Consider the following 19,980-nt stretch of genomic DNA (forward strand, 5'->3'; position numbering starts at 1 on the left):
TCTTTTTCACTTTTAATGCAGTCTGAGATCAGTTCATCCACAATATCCCGAACGATGTGGTCACCGCAATATGCATTCTCCCAAAAGATGTCATCCAGTGTTGGTGACACTACATCGTCACAAACAGATAACTGTCATTGTTGAACAGCAAATTATCCCACTAATTTGTTTGTTTGTGCTGCAACAATGTTTTTTCCTGCAACCTCTTTACATTTTATCGGCGTAAAATTGTTTACAAAGCGTCCAAATAACACCGATCAGCCGACTGAATGGTCCTGTTATTTTTCCGATAAATTGCAACCTGTTCTGCAGTAACGTATAACCAGTCAGTCAAATCTAGCGTTAAAGTCTCGTACCCGTTCTAGTTATAAGGAAAATGCGATACGCAAGCTATTTTTTACGAATTGGGTATTAGGAATTTTAATTGCGTATCAGTACGCACACTGTATGAATTCAATTGGGTTTTCAGCAATTTTAATTGCGTAAATACGCAAATACGCAGCTTATCTGGAGCTCTGGACGTACATGTTTTAAAACATTTTTATTAAATGGGTATGACGCGAAAATTAACACTTTGTGATATATTTTGGATACACAATTTTTTATATTGACGATTTTTATGAGTAATAAGAATAAAATAAAGACTGTCCGTAAAAGCGTATGAATTATTCCGTCTAGAAATAGTCTCTTGTTTGATTAAATCGAATTTTTGACAATAGTCAAGTTTTCTTTAGGCTGTTCTTGTCACAAGTATTTTGAGAGCGGAAAAAACAGATAATGACAATATTTATCTCTACAGTCAATTACCCAGCATTAGCACTAAATGAAAATATTCTTAATTACATGTTAAGCAAACTAAAAAGCACTTCGAGATGCAAACTGGCTTTGGCAACAGGACGATTCAATTAATAGGTATATTACCAAGCCCATATACAACAGTTGTAGTGTACATCAAATGTTCGTAACGTCTTTTCAAAGAAAACATGTGACGTGTAAAAATTGCAGGCAATGTATTACATATATATATTTTTAAGCCAACACAGTACTCATAAAACATGTTTCGCTATGTATCTTAACAACTGATAACAAATACATGTAAAAATGCATATTATACTTTTTTGTTTATGGCAGCTTGCACCACTCCACATTTTTCAACAGACTGTTTTAAAATTTTCACAGGTTACAATTGTCGATATTTCTAAAAGTGCCAAGGGTTTTTTTTTGGCCGTTTTTATAGCCGTTATTCGGCTATATTCCCAATGCCAAAAAGTATGTATTTTTTCCAAAATGAGTGTAAAAATTCCCAGTCTGCATTCTGAAAAAAATTTCATCAAAATTGCACAAACATTGACCAAATTATGGACAATTTTGTAATGAAAGTATGTTAAAAGAGGTTGTACAATCGTGACAATGTGAAACAAGTGTATGAGAAAGTGCTTAAACACATCTTTACTATATCCTATGGGACTAAATATTTCCCAATTTGAAACATTTACGCGTCAAAATTCCCAATTTTGGGGGTATAGGCTATGTTCCCAAATTAGCTAGAAAAAACCCTGAGTGCTGTATATCTTCAAGAATAATGTATCTGTTTATGTTCCTGATATCTTCAAACAAGACCACTAAGGTCGTCCTTTCAAGATAGCGCAAAATGACATACCTGATTTAGATTAATTAAAATTAGGGTTTTTTTTTCTATTGCTGGATGTAATGAAATGATCAGAAGTTAGTTCTTATTTCATAGCATTCTTTCTTTAGATGAATGTTTCCGATAAAATGCTTTCCTATACATGACATACGCACGATTACAGTATGCGAGTGTGCATTGTCAAACTCAAATACATGGGGCCTCTGTGGCCGAGTGTGTTTAGGCTTCTGACTTCGAATCACTTGCCATTGACCAATGTAGGTTCGAGCCTCATCCGGATTGTTGAATTTTTCATGTTAGGAAGCCATCTAGCTTGCTTCCGGAAGGTCGATGGTTCTTCCCAGATGCCCACCGGTTATGACATAGCTTGAATGTGCAACGCTAAACCAACAAACACAATATACTTATACATTAGTGCATGACACAGTAAAATAAACCGATGACACGATTCTGTTACATCAATAATTTCAGCAACAGTACTGAGAAAACACGTCACGTAAAACTTTTGCCTATTGAGGGCACTCTTTATGAATTTTAAAGCAATAACAAGACTACAAAATCAACAGGATGACACAAGACAAAAATATTTAATGAACTGGAAAAAAAAAATTAAGCGGCAAACAAACAAAAATTTTATTTAGGCCTATTAGAGTTTTCGAAACATGCTTATCGATAAACTCCGGCCGTAGCGAAATGTACACGCACAATTCTCGATGACATTTCGGTAAGCTTCAAAGATTTGTTTCGAGGTCATGGAGGTGTTTGAAGTGATTGACATGTAAATGACTGCAAACTGGCAAACTCTATTCTTCTCCAGTACGCGTAGTATGTTGCACTAAAATGATTTAAAAGCAGGTCTCATGTTTTAAGTGGTACATTTTACGTTATCAAGTACATCTAAAAAGGGTTTTGTTGGTTGGGGTATGTAAAAAAAAATTTTGAGGGGAATTTTTTTTCAGAAATAGGTGGAAAAACATACTTATTGGACAGGAGAATGGGGCTGAATTTCAGTCCGCAAAACAACCTAAAAAACAAAACACTAAATCTGATTCTAGAGGTACTGTCTGATTCTAGAGGTACGGATCCATACCCCTAGACAATCCTGTTAATAAGATCACAGGATGCCTCACTGCAAGCTTGTGAAGCAAGACTTACCCACAAACTTAATTTCTATGCGAGCGTCTGCTTATATTACATGACTGCAATCTTTTCAAGATTGCAGTAAGCTTGCGCAAGCTTATGGCAAACTTCACACAATCACTCGCATGCTTGTATTTTGGTTTGGAATCCTTTTTCAGGTATTGCGGATAAAGTCTACAGTTTTGTTTCAAATGGAAAATGAGGCAATAGTTTTAAAACATTGATATAAAACTTTAAATACAAAATGTATATCTATATTGAGGATACAGGGTTGGAATTTGAGTATTGTGATTACATTTTGTAAAAGAGTACATGTATATGGGTATGGATCCATACCACTAGACACAACTGTATAGGATTGTCTAAGAGTACAGACCTTCTTTTGCAATTTAGAGGACGAATAAGTTACAGAATGCGCTTTTAGAAGTTTTCAAACTGTTTGACCAAGTACAGTCTGAGTACATTTATATTTACAGACTGTATTACATCAGTTGAAATTTCAGTTTCACTCAAAACAGCAAGTTAAATTGAAATGTTTTACTTACAGCATGCATAGATAGAACTGATAGTAGAGTTTCAGACAATTTGGATCACTTCCATTTTTTTCATATTTTTGAAAAATAATGGATGAAAATCACAAATTGCCTTTATTTATTCCTGCAGGCTGTAAACCCGTTTAACCATAATTAATTTTAAGCCGAGATTTTGAGTTAAATTGTACTTAGGTACATCAAGTCTGTAAATTTATAGACTGTCAAAAGACTTGATACTTTTATATTGTCCATAATTATGTTTAGTTACAAAATGTCTGAAAAAAATATCGATATCTTAGACCTGATAGATATAAATAAATTATTTATTTGGAAAACAAAAGGCAAAACCTACTTTTTGTTGAGATTATGCTTGTATATCTATATGAATGTATGTACATTGTGTTGAAAGGATTGTTTGATAATGTAGGAAATGCCCTTTGATCCTTACAAGGGGAGAATTTCAATTTCTATGAGCAATTGAAGAAATTTGGAAACATAAAGTACATCCATATATAATTTGTAGCAACCTTACTTTAGTCTGAATGAGATATTGATTTTAGGTAAAACAATACTAGATACAGTAAGAAACCCATATACAATGTACCTGTGTCTGTCTGTTACCAAGGCTTTTTCTCCAGATTTTAAAGATGGCCATAGTGAAAATGATGATATAAAAATTTGGGGTGGAGCTGGGGAGTGGGGGCGCGAATTAAAACTGTAATAGAAAGAGATGCACTATCAGTCTGGGTTGCATTTCTTTGTACAGCAGGGGCCATCCCTCAAATCATGCAGATTTCTATGAAAGTTGTCTACATCAAAATTTTTCTTCCTTATTTGTTGCCCAAATGCCATGCTTTTTTCCCCCCAAATATCAGGCCACTTAGTGATAAAAAGGCACTATTAATATCAGCTGTAGGTGGTATAGCAGTTGTATCTCCTGGTATACAGGTGTTTTTGAGATGACTTTTATAGCTCTGTTGTTTGTAGCACTTATATTTTGTTATGAAAGACAGAAGTAAATTAAAAAAAATATATTTTTTTACATCCACTCGCAGTAGACAGAATTAGATTGAATAGATTCATAATTGTGGACAAATCCTGTTAAAGTGCTATTTGATACATTTAAAATACCACAAAAATGTATTTGCATTGTCCACATCATAATATTTGTGTTTACGAAAAGTTCCCTGTAGTTTACTTATTGCATAGCAGTTTAGATAACTGAATTTAATCATCAGCACCATCACAAGGTATGACAGTCAGAATGTTGTCTGCTAGGAGAAACATTTGGCACAGAACTTTGGAATATATTTTAGTAAATATTCTCAAGAAAAGATGATAAAATTTTGGATGCTGTTTTTGGATAAGACATTACTATTTGTTTTATTTTTTGGTCTTTTGATTTTGGGGATTGTTTGCTTTCTTTGGGGAAAAAGCACACTTTTTTAACTAGGATCTTACTGTGTTTATCTGAGTCACATAATAAAAGAAAAAAAGTGCTTGTTTACAATTGCCCATTGAAGTGCTGCATTGTTCTTGATTGATGATAGGTGCAGCAAAAGTATGTCCTAATTTACATTTCAATTAGTTTTTAATGTCATCTGCAAAATGACCCTTTTTGAAACATTAGGGAACTGTATGTGAAGCTGTGCTCTTGATGTTCCATTTGGGATTTCACTCTGTCAGACCAGAGTTATGGTCCTTGACCTAGTAACAAAATATGCATAAAAGCGGTTAAACCTTAACAAGTCTGTATCTCATGTGTCTCAAAAATTGAAAAGTATTAAATTTGACCTAGACTCATGAAACCATATAGGAATATTTTTCACATGTGAATTTTTGTTCCTGTGGTTTTGTTAGGGATTATGCTTGACCAGAGTTATGGCCCTTGACTTTGTCAAAAATATGCATTAAGGGTCTGTATATAGATAAGTTTGTGTTTGTATCTCAAAAAGTATTTGATCTGGAGTCATATGTTGTTCAGCTGCATCTGGGGTTTTATTTGTGATTTGGCCTTTCCTAATGTGCTAATTGTGTTAACCATGTGTGCACTGTGCATAGCCTTCCCAACCACAGAAACATCATAATTTTTTTTAAAAATCAGGAATTAGCAAATGCACATGATTATAATTATTTGGTTGATGTCTTAATGTAGTTTTATAAGAAATGTATAAATTTATGGCTTGCCAGGATCTGTATAAACAGACAAAATTGTATATTAATTCCCTGCTCCTTTTGGTCGAAGATCAGCAAAACATAATTATTTCATGCCAGCTAACATAGAAATATTACTATGTTTTTGTGGCAACTTCAAGAGTGTGAGTAAAGGTTATTTCCAAAGAGTGTACACATGTGTTACCTATAAGTACAGAAAAATGGGGCCCCTTGGATGCACCTATCACATAAACACAGTTTTATTAATATATCATTATTTGAATACGTCTGTTTTATCATTTCTTGTATTATGCTCACCTGGATTTTGTTATCCTAGACAATTAGTGAAAACATGTGGGGAAGAGGTCTGCACTTGAACCATTTGATTCATCATTACTCATAGACATACATGTACACAAAACAGTTCCTTGAATCTGCAGCCCAGGTGTAACCTGATTCATTCATTGCATTTTTGTTTCTCCTAGAATTTGTACACATTTTCATGATTTTCAAGATAGTGTTTTGAATATGGTAAAGCTTTGAAACGTAAATGACTTTCTGTAAAATTGAGCTTTTAGGGTGCTATATAGTGGCTTCAGTGGATTGTTTGGAAAAGATCTAATCATTTAAAACATTTTAGAGTTAATTGGAATGTATATTTTAACCTAAATGAGTGCCTGTTGTGGTTTTACAGACATTTTTGGTCTGACTACTAAAAAAGGACTTGCTGGAGGTGTATGTAATTGGAAAATGAAGGTAGCTGTTTTAGTATTTTAACTGATATCTTAAATACCTTTTCATGTAACTTGGTAATGATCAAGTGTTGTAATTCTTTATGACTCTCCACCCATTTCTGATATATATATAATGTTGATCTGCATGAGTTATATTTTAGTCCAATTTTCTTCAAATTTTGTCATTACTTTTAAGTATTTGTATCAAAGTTTTGTCTCAAACAGTAATAGTTACTGCATTATTATAAATATGGTGGCTGGCCAGGTGTGGGTGTGGAAGCTAATTAATTTTTAAATGAATCAGCAGCAGTTGGGTGACAAAGGGCATGTATTCTGAGGTGATTAATTCTGAGGCATGTAAAATTGTCTCCCTTGAGCAGAAAAAAATCTGATAAATGGGCTTTGAAATGTTTCCAGGCCAGTTTTCTGTATTCAGTGTTTTGAAAGAAAGCCAGTGGCAAGAATATGAAAGAAATGAAAAACTGTTGAGTTATAATACATCAAGTAACTGTGTGTCACCCTACTTGAAGTGAAAGTAAACTGTGGATTATGTTTAATTTGAAATGTGATGTTTTAAACTTTAACTGGTGGAGGAAATTGGACAAAGTTTAGTTATTGTATATATGGTAAGAGTTCACAAGTCCTACTTTGTAAAGCAATGGGGATAAATTACCTTCAGTGAAAATTCTAACTTGCTCAGTGAACACAAATATTTTTACATAAGCATCAAATGATCAGACAATAAAATTTCTAACAAAACCATTACATGATCAAAGTACTAGTAAGTTTGACCTCCTTTAAATTATTTTACCAGAATTTCTGAAAACTGACTCATTTTCAATATTCGCTTGCCTTTTATCTTTTTCAGATCATTTTTTTTTTCTCAGACAAAAAAGATATGCTTTGTGTTTTCTTTTGGTTAGCACAACTTAATTAATTTACTAGGTAGAGATTATCTAAGATTATGTACTGTCTACACACCTTACCTTTTCAAAGAGCTTTATGGATATGTTTTAATGATCTGCTACTACATCCTGTATGCCTTTGTAATTGCTGTATGCATTCCGTACTGTAAAGAGATTATTTTTTGCGAAAGTTTTTTTGTAAGAAAACTCAAGTGTTGACTTTGCTGTAGAGAATTTGTGTTCACTTAGAACTTTGTCTTATTTCTTGCAGGAAATAGAGAGGCTAGTGTACTTTATATGTATGTATGTAATTGATTCATTGCTGCTGATAAACAAACAGTTAAAAAGGTTCTGGGCCTTTTTGTTAAAGCTTGGTGTATATGTGGTAAAAAAGTAGCCGTTTAACTTTAGCCTGCTGGCGGCAGGTGATTTTGCCATTGCGGCCAGTGCAAACCAAGATACTAGCCTGCACATTTGTGAATTTTCAGTGAACACCCCTTTGAATCATAAGTGGTGCTTCCTAAATTGAATTGTGGACCAGTCCATTTTAAAAATTCAGCTTTAAGGTTAAAGAGTGGGTGATTCAGTATTTTGTAATGCTTACACAATAGAAAACTTAGGCAGCTACTGAAAACTTAAGTGAAAAATGAAATGCTTTAGGAGGACACAAAGGATTTGTAGAGTGAAGCCAGATAGAATAAAGTGTGCCTTGTTTCATGTTTCCAGGTTATCAATTTCACTCCCACCCCCATCATGATTTAACACATCCTCACCCACCATGTTTATACATACGCCCCAAGTGCAGTACTTAATCAAAGAAATTGTAAACCTGGACTTGAAGGCCCGACACAGACCTGCCAGTAGACTCTCCTGACATTCCTGAGCAAAAACGTAAATTTCTATCATACCAATATTCCCTGGGTTACATTACAAGCAGGTATTTGTGTAAGAATTCTGATTTACCTGTACAATATCATTATGTCTGTCACCTAGTGTTCACATTTCCAGTGTACATGTTGGTTAGTTGATGGGGAATGTAGCTGGCTCCATTTGGAGAAGTTGTGGAGAAGTAGGTGGCTTTTAACTCTATTAGATGTGTGTAAGGTTTAATTAACATTGAAGAGATGGCCATTCCACTGGTTTCACCAGCCAGGTTTTCAGGTTCTTACAGTGTGAAATGGTGCCTCACTCATAGTCTTACTTAGCATGCTTGTCATTCTGCAATGTGTTTTACGATTCATTTAGCATGATAAGAGAGCTAAGAAAAAGAAAAAAATGTCAGTTACTTGCAGAGAATGGAGTTAGCTCTGGTACAGAAATAAACAACACTGGCAATACATGTGAAGGGATGTATTATGTTATGACGCCAGTGTCCGTCCGTTAGTTTGCAATTTTTTGTCGGGGTCAAAGGTCACCTTTGGGCGTGTATTGCTACACATTGAGGTGCTCTTCTTAGATTTGTTTCGTGGTTATAATCAAAACAGTTATTACATGGGGATATTATATGCATTTTGTGGATTTCATATTTTGAACACAAAATGAATTAGAGATGTACTAAGTCTTGTTTATTCAGATTAAATTTTGCGGATTGAATCAACAACAATTGTCCCCATGAATATCACTTATTTCGTAGTAACTGACTGCTGTTACCTAACCTAAATACTGCCTTGGTAGCCCAGTGTTAGAGCGCCCGCTTGGCGTGCAGGAGATCATTGGTTTTTAGCTTGACTATACAAAGTATGGAGAGCTATCCTCGACCCGGCGTCCTTCCGCGTCCACACCTTGGTTAAAGTTTTGATGCACTTTCTCTTTATCTTTGCTATTACTTGATGGATTTGCTCCAAACTTCAAATAGTTATTCTTCATCATCACCCACATCATATGGCAAAAAGGTCATCAAAACTCTGGCACCAATATTTCATGAATTATCTCCCCATTTTACTTAAAATTTCAGGTTAAAGTTTTTATGCACCAAACAGATTTGATTCAATCTTTAAACAGTTGTACCACATCATCACCCACATCATATGACACAAGGACAGTAACTCATGGTTGAAAATCAATATTCTTTTTAACTATTCCCCTTTTTGCTTCAGATTTCTGGTTAAAGTTTTGATGCACTTTCACTTTATCTCTGTTATTACCAAATGTATTTCATTCAAGCTTAGAATAGTAACTGTTGTACTACATCATCACCCACATCATATGATGCAAAGGCCATAACTCTTGCACCAATATTTCATGAATTATGCCCCCTTTTTACTTAGAATTTCAGGTTAATTGTGGTGCACTTTCACTATATCTTTGTCATTACTTTATGAATTTGATTAAAACTTAAATTAGTTTTTTCCAGATCATCATCCTCATCATATGACACGAGGTCAGTAACTCAGTAATTTTATGAGTTTATCCCCTTTTTACTTAGAATTTCATCCACATTTGAGTCATTGAACACTCCAGTGACAGCTACAGCTACAGCTTCCTCAGATGTTCCCAATTTCACTATCCAGCATCGAAATAGTCGAGCGTGCTGTCTCCTGTGACAGCTCTTGTAGTCGCAGCTTTATACCAGTGACATGAAAAATGGTAGTGGTAGCTTTTTCGGTTAGTGCTCATCATTAAGAGGATAGCAGTAGGACTGGTCAACCCAGTATCATTGTAATGTGGATGAGGTATCTTGTATAAGGCATGAAATTCCAGTGAGACAGCACTATAAAGTTGGACATTGCCATCACTGATACAAGTAAACACTCATTTATATGACTGCAAAATTGTTGTTACAGACACAGTGTGTCATATAACCTAAATAGTGCTGAGAAATAAAGCAATTATTCAGAAGAGTAGATGATAGTATGCCTTCTCTTTCTAATTCTTAATTAAGATGTGAAGCAAACTTCAGTAAGGTTGAGAAAAAATGTGCTGTTTACTAGGGCTGGGTACTGCCTTGAAAAAAATACCGCGGTATACCACGGTTTTTTCCTAATTACCGCGGTATATACCACGGTATACCACCATATTTATGGTAAGACTTAAAGCTATGGTAGTGGTCATAAAAATATTGAAAAACTCTCAGAAATACTTAATTTATTATGAGCAACAACGAAGACTAGTTACTTGACTAGAATTAAAGAAAAAAATAAACTGGAATATTAACTTGACTAATGACTAGTTAGATTAATGACCCTTAGTATTTTTTACCAGCGTGTATTCGTCGGAAGACGCCATATTGTCTCTAGGGAAGCTCTGGGTCACATGTATATAGGTCGCGCTTGTTTGAAGTTCGATTCGTGCACCCGTTTGATAAACCAGTAACGTTTATGAAGGCTTCATCAGATCGTTTTCAAACAAAAAATAATAAATTTCGACTCAACATTTTCCATACTATTTATTTCTTTTTTAATACGTGCAAATACATACTGGGATATTTTAAACTATCATCATTTAAACAAGAAGTCGGGAATCGCCGAATTTACCAGACGCAAAGTAAAAACAAGTGCGCCCATGACGTCATCCACCTATACGGAATAATCTGGAAGTTTTCGAAGGTTTTGATTGGGGATCATGCGGTCGATCATACATGTTCAATTGCACCATTGGGTGGTTATTTTTGGAAACTAATAATAGTAGCACGGGAATTCCAGAGATATAAATCGGAAAATCATGCATGGTGTCAATTGCTGTTACGGAAGGCTACATAGACAATGTAAATTAAAAATAAACAGAAGTAGGGATAATGTTGATAAAATACCGGTATTCCCCAATGGTACCGCGGTATCGTACCACGGGAAGATGGTACCATGGTTACCGGTATACCGGTAATACTGCGCACCTCTACTGTTTACAGACATGGCCTTAAATGCCATTTTTAGCTCGACTATACAAAGCATAAGGAGAGCTATCCTACTCGCCCCGGCGTCGGCGTCTTTCCGCGTCCCCACCTTGGTTAAAGTTTTGGTGCACTTTCTCTTTTTTCAACTTGTCTCTGTAATTACTTGATGGATTTGATTCAAACTTGAAATACTTATTCCTCATCATCATCCACATCATCTGACATAAGGGCCATAACTCTGGCACCAGTATTTCATGTATTATCCCCCCTTTTCACTTAGAATTTCAGGTTAAAGTTTTGGTGCACTTTCACTCTACCTCTGTTATTACTGAATGGATTTGATTCAAACTTAAAATAGTTGTTCAGCATCATCACCCACATCATATGACACAAGATGCATAACTGTGGCACAATATTTCATGAATTATTCCCCTTTTTACTTAGAATTTTAGGTTAAAGTTTTGATGCACTTTCACTCTGTCTATGTTATTACTGAATGGATTTGATTCAAACTTAAGCAATTGTTCAACATCATTACCCACACCATATGATGCAAGGTGCATAACTCTGGCACCAATTTTTCATTTATTATTCCCCCTTTTTACTTAGAATTTTAAGTTAAAGTTTTGATACACTTTCACTCTGTCTCTGTTATTACTGAATGGATTTGATTCAAACTTAAAGTAGTTGTTCAACATCATCACCCACACTATATGACACAAGCTGCATAACTCTGGCACCAATATTTAATGAATTATGCTCCTTTTTGCTTAGGACATACTTATATAGTGTTGTGGTACATTTTCTCTTTACCTCTGTTATTACTTCAGTTGATATTTTTGACATAGACTCAGGCTATTGTGCAATATCTTCATCCACAATTGGAGTCATTAAACACTCCATTGACAGCTCTAGTTTCCTCAGATGTGCCCAGTTTCACTATCCAATATCGAAATAGTCGAGCGCGCTGTCTCCTGTGACAGCTCTTGTTTACCAGGTTTTCAAAAAAACTGGTTATGAGATTTGCGAATGTTGTTGTGCGGGCAGCAAGCGGGCGGGCGGCAAGCGGGCGGGCGGCATCAGCTTTCGGTTTCCGCTCAATAACTTGAGTTAGGAGTGACCGATTCAAATGAAACTTGGTTTATAGGTAGCTTGCATAGAGACGGAGTTTGACTTATGAGGTCACTAGGGTCAAGATCGAGTTCACTGTTGCTGAAATAGAAAAAGAAAGGTTTCCGCTCAGTAACTTTAGTTTACATCGATGTATTGAAAATAAACTTGTCCTATAGGTAGCTTAATAATAGAAAAACCAAGGTTGGGATTATATGTGGGTTCAGTGGGATCAAGTTCAAGGCCAGCATGACTTAATAAATCTTCATACAAAATTCCACAGTGGCGCAGTGGTCTAGAGCGTTGGGCCATCACTACTTTTTGTGCTGTGGAAAAGATTGGTCGGTGTACAAACCCCACTGAGATCCAAAGTTTTTTTTCTTTTTTTTGTGATAAAAAGGTCATTTTAATGCCATTGGGTTAAGGTCATAGTCACTAAAAATAGATTTTTTTTCTGTATGTGGTCATTGAAAAGGTGATTTCCGGTGTATAATTTTAATTTGGACTTACTATCACCAAACTTAGGGTGCAGCAAGCTTATCATATATAATTGATTTCTTCCTTGCTAATAAGTCAAGATTTCCTTCCTTGTTTGTCAAGTAATAAGTCAGGATTTCCTTCCTTGTTTGTCAAGTACTAAGTCAGGATTTCCTTCCTTCCTTGTTTGTCAAGTAATAAGTCAGGATTTCCTTCCTTGTTTGTCAAGTACTAAGTCAGGATTTCCTTCCTTGTTTGTCAAGTACTAAGTCAGGATTTCCTTCCTTGTTTGTCAAGTAATAAGTCAAGATTTCCTTCCTTGTTTGTCGAGTAATAAGTCAGGATTTCCTTCCTTGTTTGTCGAGTAATAAGTCAGGATTTCCTTCCTTGTTTGTCGAGTAATAAGTCAGGATTTCCTTCCTTGTTTCTCAAGTAATAAGTCAGGATTTCCTTCCTTTTTTGTCAAGCAATAAGTCAGGATTTCCTTCCTTGTTTATCAAGCAATAAGTCAAGATTTCCTTCCTTGTTTGTCAAGCAATAAGTCAGGATTTCTTTCCTTGTTTGTCAAGCAATAAGTCAGGATTTCTTTCCATGTTTGTCAAGCAATAAGTCAGGATTTCCTTCCTTGTTTATCAAGTAATAAGTCAGGATTTCCTTCCTTGTTTGTCAAGCAATAAGTCAGGATTTCTTTCCTTGTTTGTCAAGTAATAAGTCAGGATTTCCTTCCTTGTTTGTCAAGTAATAAGTCAGGATTTCCTTCCTTGTTTGTCAAGTACTAAGTCAGGATTTCCTTCCTTGTTTGTCAAGTAATAAGTCAGGATTTCCTTCCTTGTTTGTCAAGCAATAAGTCAGGATTTCTTTCCTTGTTTGTCAAGTAATAAGTCAGGATTTCCTTCCTTGTTTATCAAGTAATAAGTCAAGATTTCTTTCCTTGTTTGTCAAGTAATAAGTCAGGATGTTTTTCCTTGTTTGTCAAGTACTAAGTCAGGATTTTCTTCCTTGTTTCTCATGTAATAAGTCAAGATTTCTTTCCTTGTTTCTCAGGTACTATTAAGTCAGGATTTCCTTCCTTGTTTCTCAAGTAATAAGTCAAGATTTCTCTCCTTGTTTGTCAAGTACTAAGTCAGGATTTTCTTCCTTGTTTCTCAAGTAATAAGTCAAGATTTTCTTCCTTGTTTGTCAACTAATAAGTCAGGATTTCCTTCCTTGTTTCTCAAGTTATAAGTCTGGATTTCTTTCCTTGTTTGTCAACTTAAGTAATAAGTCAAGATTTCCTTCCTTGTTTGTCAAGTAATAAGTCTGAATTTCCTTCCTAGTTTGTAACCAAATTCAAGTAACAAGTTAGGTTTTCCTTTACTGAATATCACAGTGTTGAGTAACAAGCCAGAAAAATGATAAATAAAAGGACATTGAACAATGGTTAAACCCTCCAGATTTTGGCTAAAAAATTATCTTTCTTTCGAATTGAAGTTTGGTCATATTATGAACATTAGAATATGAGTTTTTGTTTTTAAACTATTTTAAAAATGCCAGATCAAGAAAAGAAGATGACTGCGTCGGAAATTGAACCTAACCGCCACGTCAATAAATTTTTCGCTGTCGTTACCGATACTGCTATAGAGGATTTAGTGTTCAATGCACGTTAGATATAGATATTTATAATGGAGGCAATTTACCTCGAATAAAGCTTTACAAGTGCTTTTCGATTTTCATCGTAAAAAGTAGTAAAAACTAATTCTCATGTGTTTCCATAACATATAGTCTGTCAGTATTTAAGTTTCAAAGCATTCTTAAGGAATACAGCATTAATTTCCAGATATCTAAAAAAATCTCTTTTTTTAAATTTTTGAATGATCTGGAGGCCAGTGCCTTTAAGGTCACTGACTGTCTTTGTCCAGGGTGGAATAAACGGAACTAATTAATCACAGTTGACATGCAACTATTGCAGAATGTGGTACAAATTATTTGTGGCACCAGAAAATGGCAGCTTGTTGTATGGCTGCTAATGTACTAAGCTGGTGTATGATGAAGGAATTTCTAACTAAATGTACAAGAACTGTGGAAACAAAAAAGATGCTAAAAGTCAAAGTTCTCTGATATATTCTTTATGAATGAGAGATAGTATCAAGCATGATACAGACAATCTTTGACTCAATGACAATGTAGTTTCCACCGCAACCCTGTAGAATGCTGCCAAATGTTTTGCATGATTATAATTAGATGAGACTAAAAAAACCATGACATGTGCTTGCTCGGTTTATGTAGGCATCTTTTCGCTTGCACCATCCAAACCTGTGATAAGATCCATTTGTTATAGCAGTGTCTATAAGGATAATGATTGGCAAAGCTAACTAAGTTTTAATGATATTTTTCTGGTTTAGTGTTCTTACGTCATACAGATTAATTTTTCATCAAATTTACATGATTTTGCTGTTTGAATTATTGTGAAAGCTGGATAAATTTTGATTCAGTATAATGTAACTGAAAGTTTCCATACAATAAATTAGTTAATGAGATCTCTTAGAGGCTTGCAAAATATCTGGCAATGTGATTTTGTGGATTTACTTGAAATTGATTCCCAATGTGGAAATGGTTTGGATGTACTGGGTGTTGTAGACCAAAGTGTTTCAAGAAAAACATGGAGGGTCGACGACCAATTGTCAAATCTAATACATTCCAAGATGTATGTTTCTTAGAATTATTATTTGTTAACTGTAATAAACTACATAAAATTATACTTGTTATTTATAACTGTTACAGACTGTGTGTTTTTTTATTGTAGCTTCAAATAACCGAGAGCTTAATAATTCAGAGTCAGTGAATGGACCGTGTTTTTAGACAAAATTACCTGCAGAAGCTTAGAATCTTGTGGCAAGTGAAGTCTAAGCACAAATTGAAAATCAGGTTTTGCAGCATCTAATTTAGTGTTACGTGTCAGAAAATTATGCTGAGCAGTCATTTCTTAGCTGTTAATGTGGGTACAAAATCAAAAATTTTAACTGTTGAAGATAAGATGAGTGGGGACTTTGATTGTTGGTTCGGATTTAACCAGGAAATCCACAACAACTTATATCCGTCAGGAGCATTGATGATTTCACAGTAGCTTAAAATAAGAAATTTCACTTAAAGATTGTCAGTCACATTTGACCAACATTTTATGACATTTTTCAATTTTAGCTTGTCTGACTTTTGAAAAAATCTACGAGGTATTAAATTGTCATCACTTGATCATCGGCGTTGGCATGGGTTAAATTTTTTGTTTAGGTCCACCTTTTCTCAAAAACTATAAGAGCTTATAGTGATCAGCTTTGAAACTTTGCACACTTCTTTATCATCATAAGGTGACTGTGTAGGCCAAGAACCATAACTCTGATAATGCAGTTTGTCAAAATTATGGCCCTTTTTGTACTTTTTTGTTTAGTTCCACCTTTTTTAAAAAAAAACTATAAGAGTTATAAAACTATAACAGCTATAAATTATAAAAACTATATTAGCTGTTGATCGTCGTAAGATGACTGTGTAGGCCAAGAACCATAACTCTGATATGCATTTTGTCGGAATAATGGCTTTTTTTGTACTTAAAAAATTTGAGTTTCTTGGTTAATTTTTTTTAGGTCCACCTTTTCTCAAAACCTATAAGAGCTTTAGCTTTGAAACTTTGCACACTTGTTTATCATCATTAGGTGACTATGTTATGTAGGCCAAGAACCATAACTCTAACCTGTATTTTGTCAGAATTATGGCCCTTTTTTATACGCCCGTTTTAAAAACGGACGTATTAAAGGAAGCCCCTGGCGGGTGCGGGCGTCGTCCACGACACTTGTCCGGAGCAATCTTACATGCATGAAGGGATTTTGAATGAAACTTGGCACATTTTGTTTCACCATCATGAGACGATGTCATGCGCAAGAACCAGTCCTAGGTCTAAGGTCAAGGTCACACTTGGGAGTCAAAGGTCAATTCAAGAATGACTTTGTCGGAGCATGTCTTCTTCATGCATAGAGGGATTTTGATTTAAAGTTGGCACAATTGTTCATACATCATGAGAAGGAGTGTCATGCGCAGAACCAGGTCCCTAGGTCTAAGGTCAAGGGCACACTTAGAGGTCAAAGGATACAAAATGAAAACTTTGTCCGGAGCATTTCTTCTTCATGCATAGAGGGATTTTGAATACTTGGCACAATGTTCACCACCATGAGCGGAGTTCATGCGCAAGAACCAGGTCTTAAGGTCTAAGGTCAAGGTCACACTTAGAGGTCAAAGGATACAAGAATGAAAACTTTGTCCGGCAGCATTCTTCTTCAGCATAAGAGGATTTTGATAATAACTTGCACAAAATGTTCACACATGAGGGGAGTGTCATGCGCAAGTAACCAGGTTCTCTAGGTCTAAGGTCAAGTGTCACACTTAAGTCAAGGATACAAAATTGAAAACCTTGTCCGGAGCATTTTTCTTCATGCTTAGAGGGATTTTGATATAACTTGCACAATAGTTCACCACCACAAGACGTAGTGTCATGCGCAAGAACCAGGTCCCTAGGTCTAAGGTCAAGGTCACACTTAGAGGCCAAAGGTCAGATACAAGAATGACTTTGTCCGAAGCATTTCTTCTTCATGCATAGAGGGATTTTGATGTAACTTGACACAACTATACACCATCATGAGACGAAGTGTCATGCGCAGTTCCCTTCTTTAGAATTACTTCCCTTTGTTGTTACTATAAATAGCTTATATTGTAACTTTTTCATTACTAGTCGTAGGGAAAAATCGAGACCACTTTTCTGTAGTACAACATGCATGCTACATCCAATTTTGAGGTGTATTTTGACCAGTCTCTACCTGGTAAAGATTTTTGTGTGGACTTACAATTTTTTTTTTGATTTTTTTTTTTTTTTTTTTTTTTTTTTTTTTTAAGATTAACTTCCCTTAGTTGTTACTATAAATAACTTATATTGTAACTTTTTTATAATTGACCGTAGGGAAAAACCAAGACCACTTTTCTGTGGTACAACATAGATGTTACTTTCCAATTTTAGGTGTATTTTAAGGTATCTCTACCTGGTAAGGAGTTTTTTTGTGGACTTAGAAAAACAAAACACTTAGTTATTACTAAACAACTACAAAATTAAAATTCCATTTGCAAATACAGGTGCTAGAGTAAAGAAATTTGCTGTGACGGGCGTATATTGTGACATTCTTGCACTCTTGTTGTACTTAGAAAATCTGAACTATAATTTAACTCTTTTTCTTACATATTGTCCAGCACTTGCAGACGAGCAATGGCACCCATAGGCGGTGCTCTTGTTAGTGTATTAAGTTACTGAATGTAAATCTAAATGCATTAAACAGTCAGTGAACACAAATAAGTGTAGATGATCATTTTTGTTTTTAAACCATAACTTGATCAGAATCTGATTAACCACATACCTTTAAAGTTAAGAATTAGTGGCTGGATGTGCAAAGGTTAACTACTTGATGAAGATGTAGAGAAAGAGTACATGATTAGCAAAAATCTTGTGTTCTGTTATCTTATACAGCAATCTTATCTTATTTTATGATTTTCTGTGGAATCCAGATGTTATTTATTTATCAAGATCATTATATATTGTTTTGCCTAATCATTATGTAATGTTTTCATTAGGTCTGCCAATTTGCCAAATATCAAATAACAGCTGCACTTTTTTGCTCATTTCTTATTTTTTTTATTTTGTTTAGTGTTTTCAAAAGAAGTTGGATTATATATTATATCAGCTTTTATGTTTGCGGACTTGACACATGTTCTTTGGTAAAGTATTGTTTTTTAGGTTTATTTTGTAGATAGGCATTGGTCAGCACTTTCTTATTCGACACCATGAGTACTGATTTTTCTGTACAGGAAGTGGACTTAAGAGTTGTTTAAGATTAAGCTTGAAGCTTTCATCAGGAAATAAAAGTACAATTCTGCCTAATTTGACTTGCCCAACCAAGACAGTTATTTTAGAATAAGTTTATGTATAAATTTGATAATCATACTTCGACTGAGGAAATTAATTTGAAAATAGGAACTATTTAATTATATTTTTCAAAGATTTACATTGACTGCACGTTTGTAAAATTATTAGTACCCCACTTTAACTTTTTTAGTTGCCTGTTACACACTGTTTGAAATCTTGCATGTTAGTTTAAATTGTTGAAATATTCCACTTGAATTTATATTGAAATCAAAAGAAGCGGTTCGCTTTTTGAAAACCTTCATTTTAACAGGGAGTAATTACAAGTACAACATACATTTTTAATAGGTAATAATATAACTATGTAAATGATGTGTCATAAAATGTTGCTGAAATGTGATTGACCATCTTCAAAACACCAGAAACTAAGCTTTGTATATGTTGCAGAATCTGATATTAGAAAGTTCCATGTGGATTTTACACGTGCTACAGAATTTGAAAATATTTGGTGGATACCACAATGTCATGGAATATACTTTAATTTTACAGTTAGAATGATATGGTTATAAGAGAATTCTCTGTTTTCCTTTGAAACAATTGTTTTGTCATTTGTTGACAGGTTGTAGCTAGGTATGTGCAGAAATGCAAGCTCAGTGTTTCTGAGTGCTGTGCTATAATACATGTATTCCACATTTACCTCCACTTGCCAAAGGCTTTCATTTATGCATGGTTGTACATGTGTATAGGTTAATGGCCAGCAATAGGCTTAAATGATCCGCTGACACTTTGTTACATTTTGACATTGACCATTGACCAAATCATTTAAACTTAAGTTTTTTTGTTTTTTACATTATAAATTGGGAGAAGAGTAAAATATTAAAAAAGAGGAATTGTTTGTAAAAAATGTAATCATACTAACGGCTTTAACTTTAAAAGCTTCTAGAATTTATCTTTATGTGGCTTCCATGGCAGAGTGGTTAAGGTTTACTTACCCCTCGCCAATATTGGTTCTAAACCTTGCTTGAGACGTAGAATTTTTCCTGTGAGGAAGCCATCAGAGCTGGCTTATTGAAGGTCCTTGGTTCAACCCATGAGACCATCCGTGATTTAAACAAAGTCTGGTAGGGCCTCTCGGGTTCTTTTGCCACCATTAAAAGTTGAAAAAACAACTATAATAACCTTCTCAGCTCCACTAGAACTTAAGACCAGAATGATTCTTCATTATAATAAATCATTATTGAGTCTTATTGAGTTTTCTTTTCAGATAGGCAGTGCCTTGTGCGATGATAATCATTTTACTAACAATGTAAGAAAATTATATACCTTTTCAATTTAGGCAAGTTCAAGAAGGATTTTTAGCTCGCTCAGGTGAGTTTTTGTGATCGCTCGATGTCCGGCGTCTGTCTGTCGTCTGTCATCATTTAGCTTGTGTATGCGATAGAGACTGTATTTTTCAACTGATCTTCATGAAATTTGGTCAGAATGATTATCTTGATAAAATCTAGGCCAAGTTCGAAACTG

The 19,980-nt window shown here is 34.7% G+C and overlaps 1 protein-coding gene across 10 annotated transcripts in view; it reads left to right on the forward strand.

Moving 5' to 3' along the window:
• Window positions 1-19,980, forward strand: part of LOC123551100 (alpha-taxilin-like) — a 71,068-nt gene that overhangs the window by 2,547 nt on the left and 48,541 nt on the right. For 2 of the 10 annotated variants that reach the window (XM_053540590.1, XM_045339793.2), the window contains exon 1: window positions 6,130-6,231. The exons of 2 other annotated variants lie outside the window; for them this stretch is intronic. In XM_053540590.1, coding sequence (XP_053396565.1) covers window positions 6,145-6,231 — 87 coding nt within the window. In that variant the 5' untranslated portion in view covers window positions 6,130-6,144. Of the gene's footprint in view, window positions 1-6,129; window positions 6,232-6,670; window positions 6,836-8,126; window positions 8,184-14,871; window positions 15,214-19,980 lie in introns of those variants that run through there. 6 more of the 10 variants (XM_045339800.2, XM_045339795.2, XM_045339799.2 and 3 more) reach the window with 5 other exon arrangements.

Source organism: Mercenaria mercenaria, chromosome 4 (genome assembly GCF_021730395.1).
Source record: "Mercenaria mercenaria strain notata chromosome 4, MADL_Memer_1, whole genome shotgun sequence".
Taxonomy (NCBI): domain Eukaryota; kingdom Metazoa; phylum Mollusca; class Bivalvia; order Venerida; family Veneridae; genus Mercenaria; species Mercenaria mercenaria.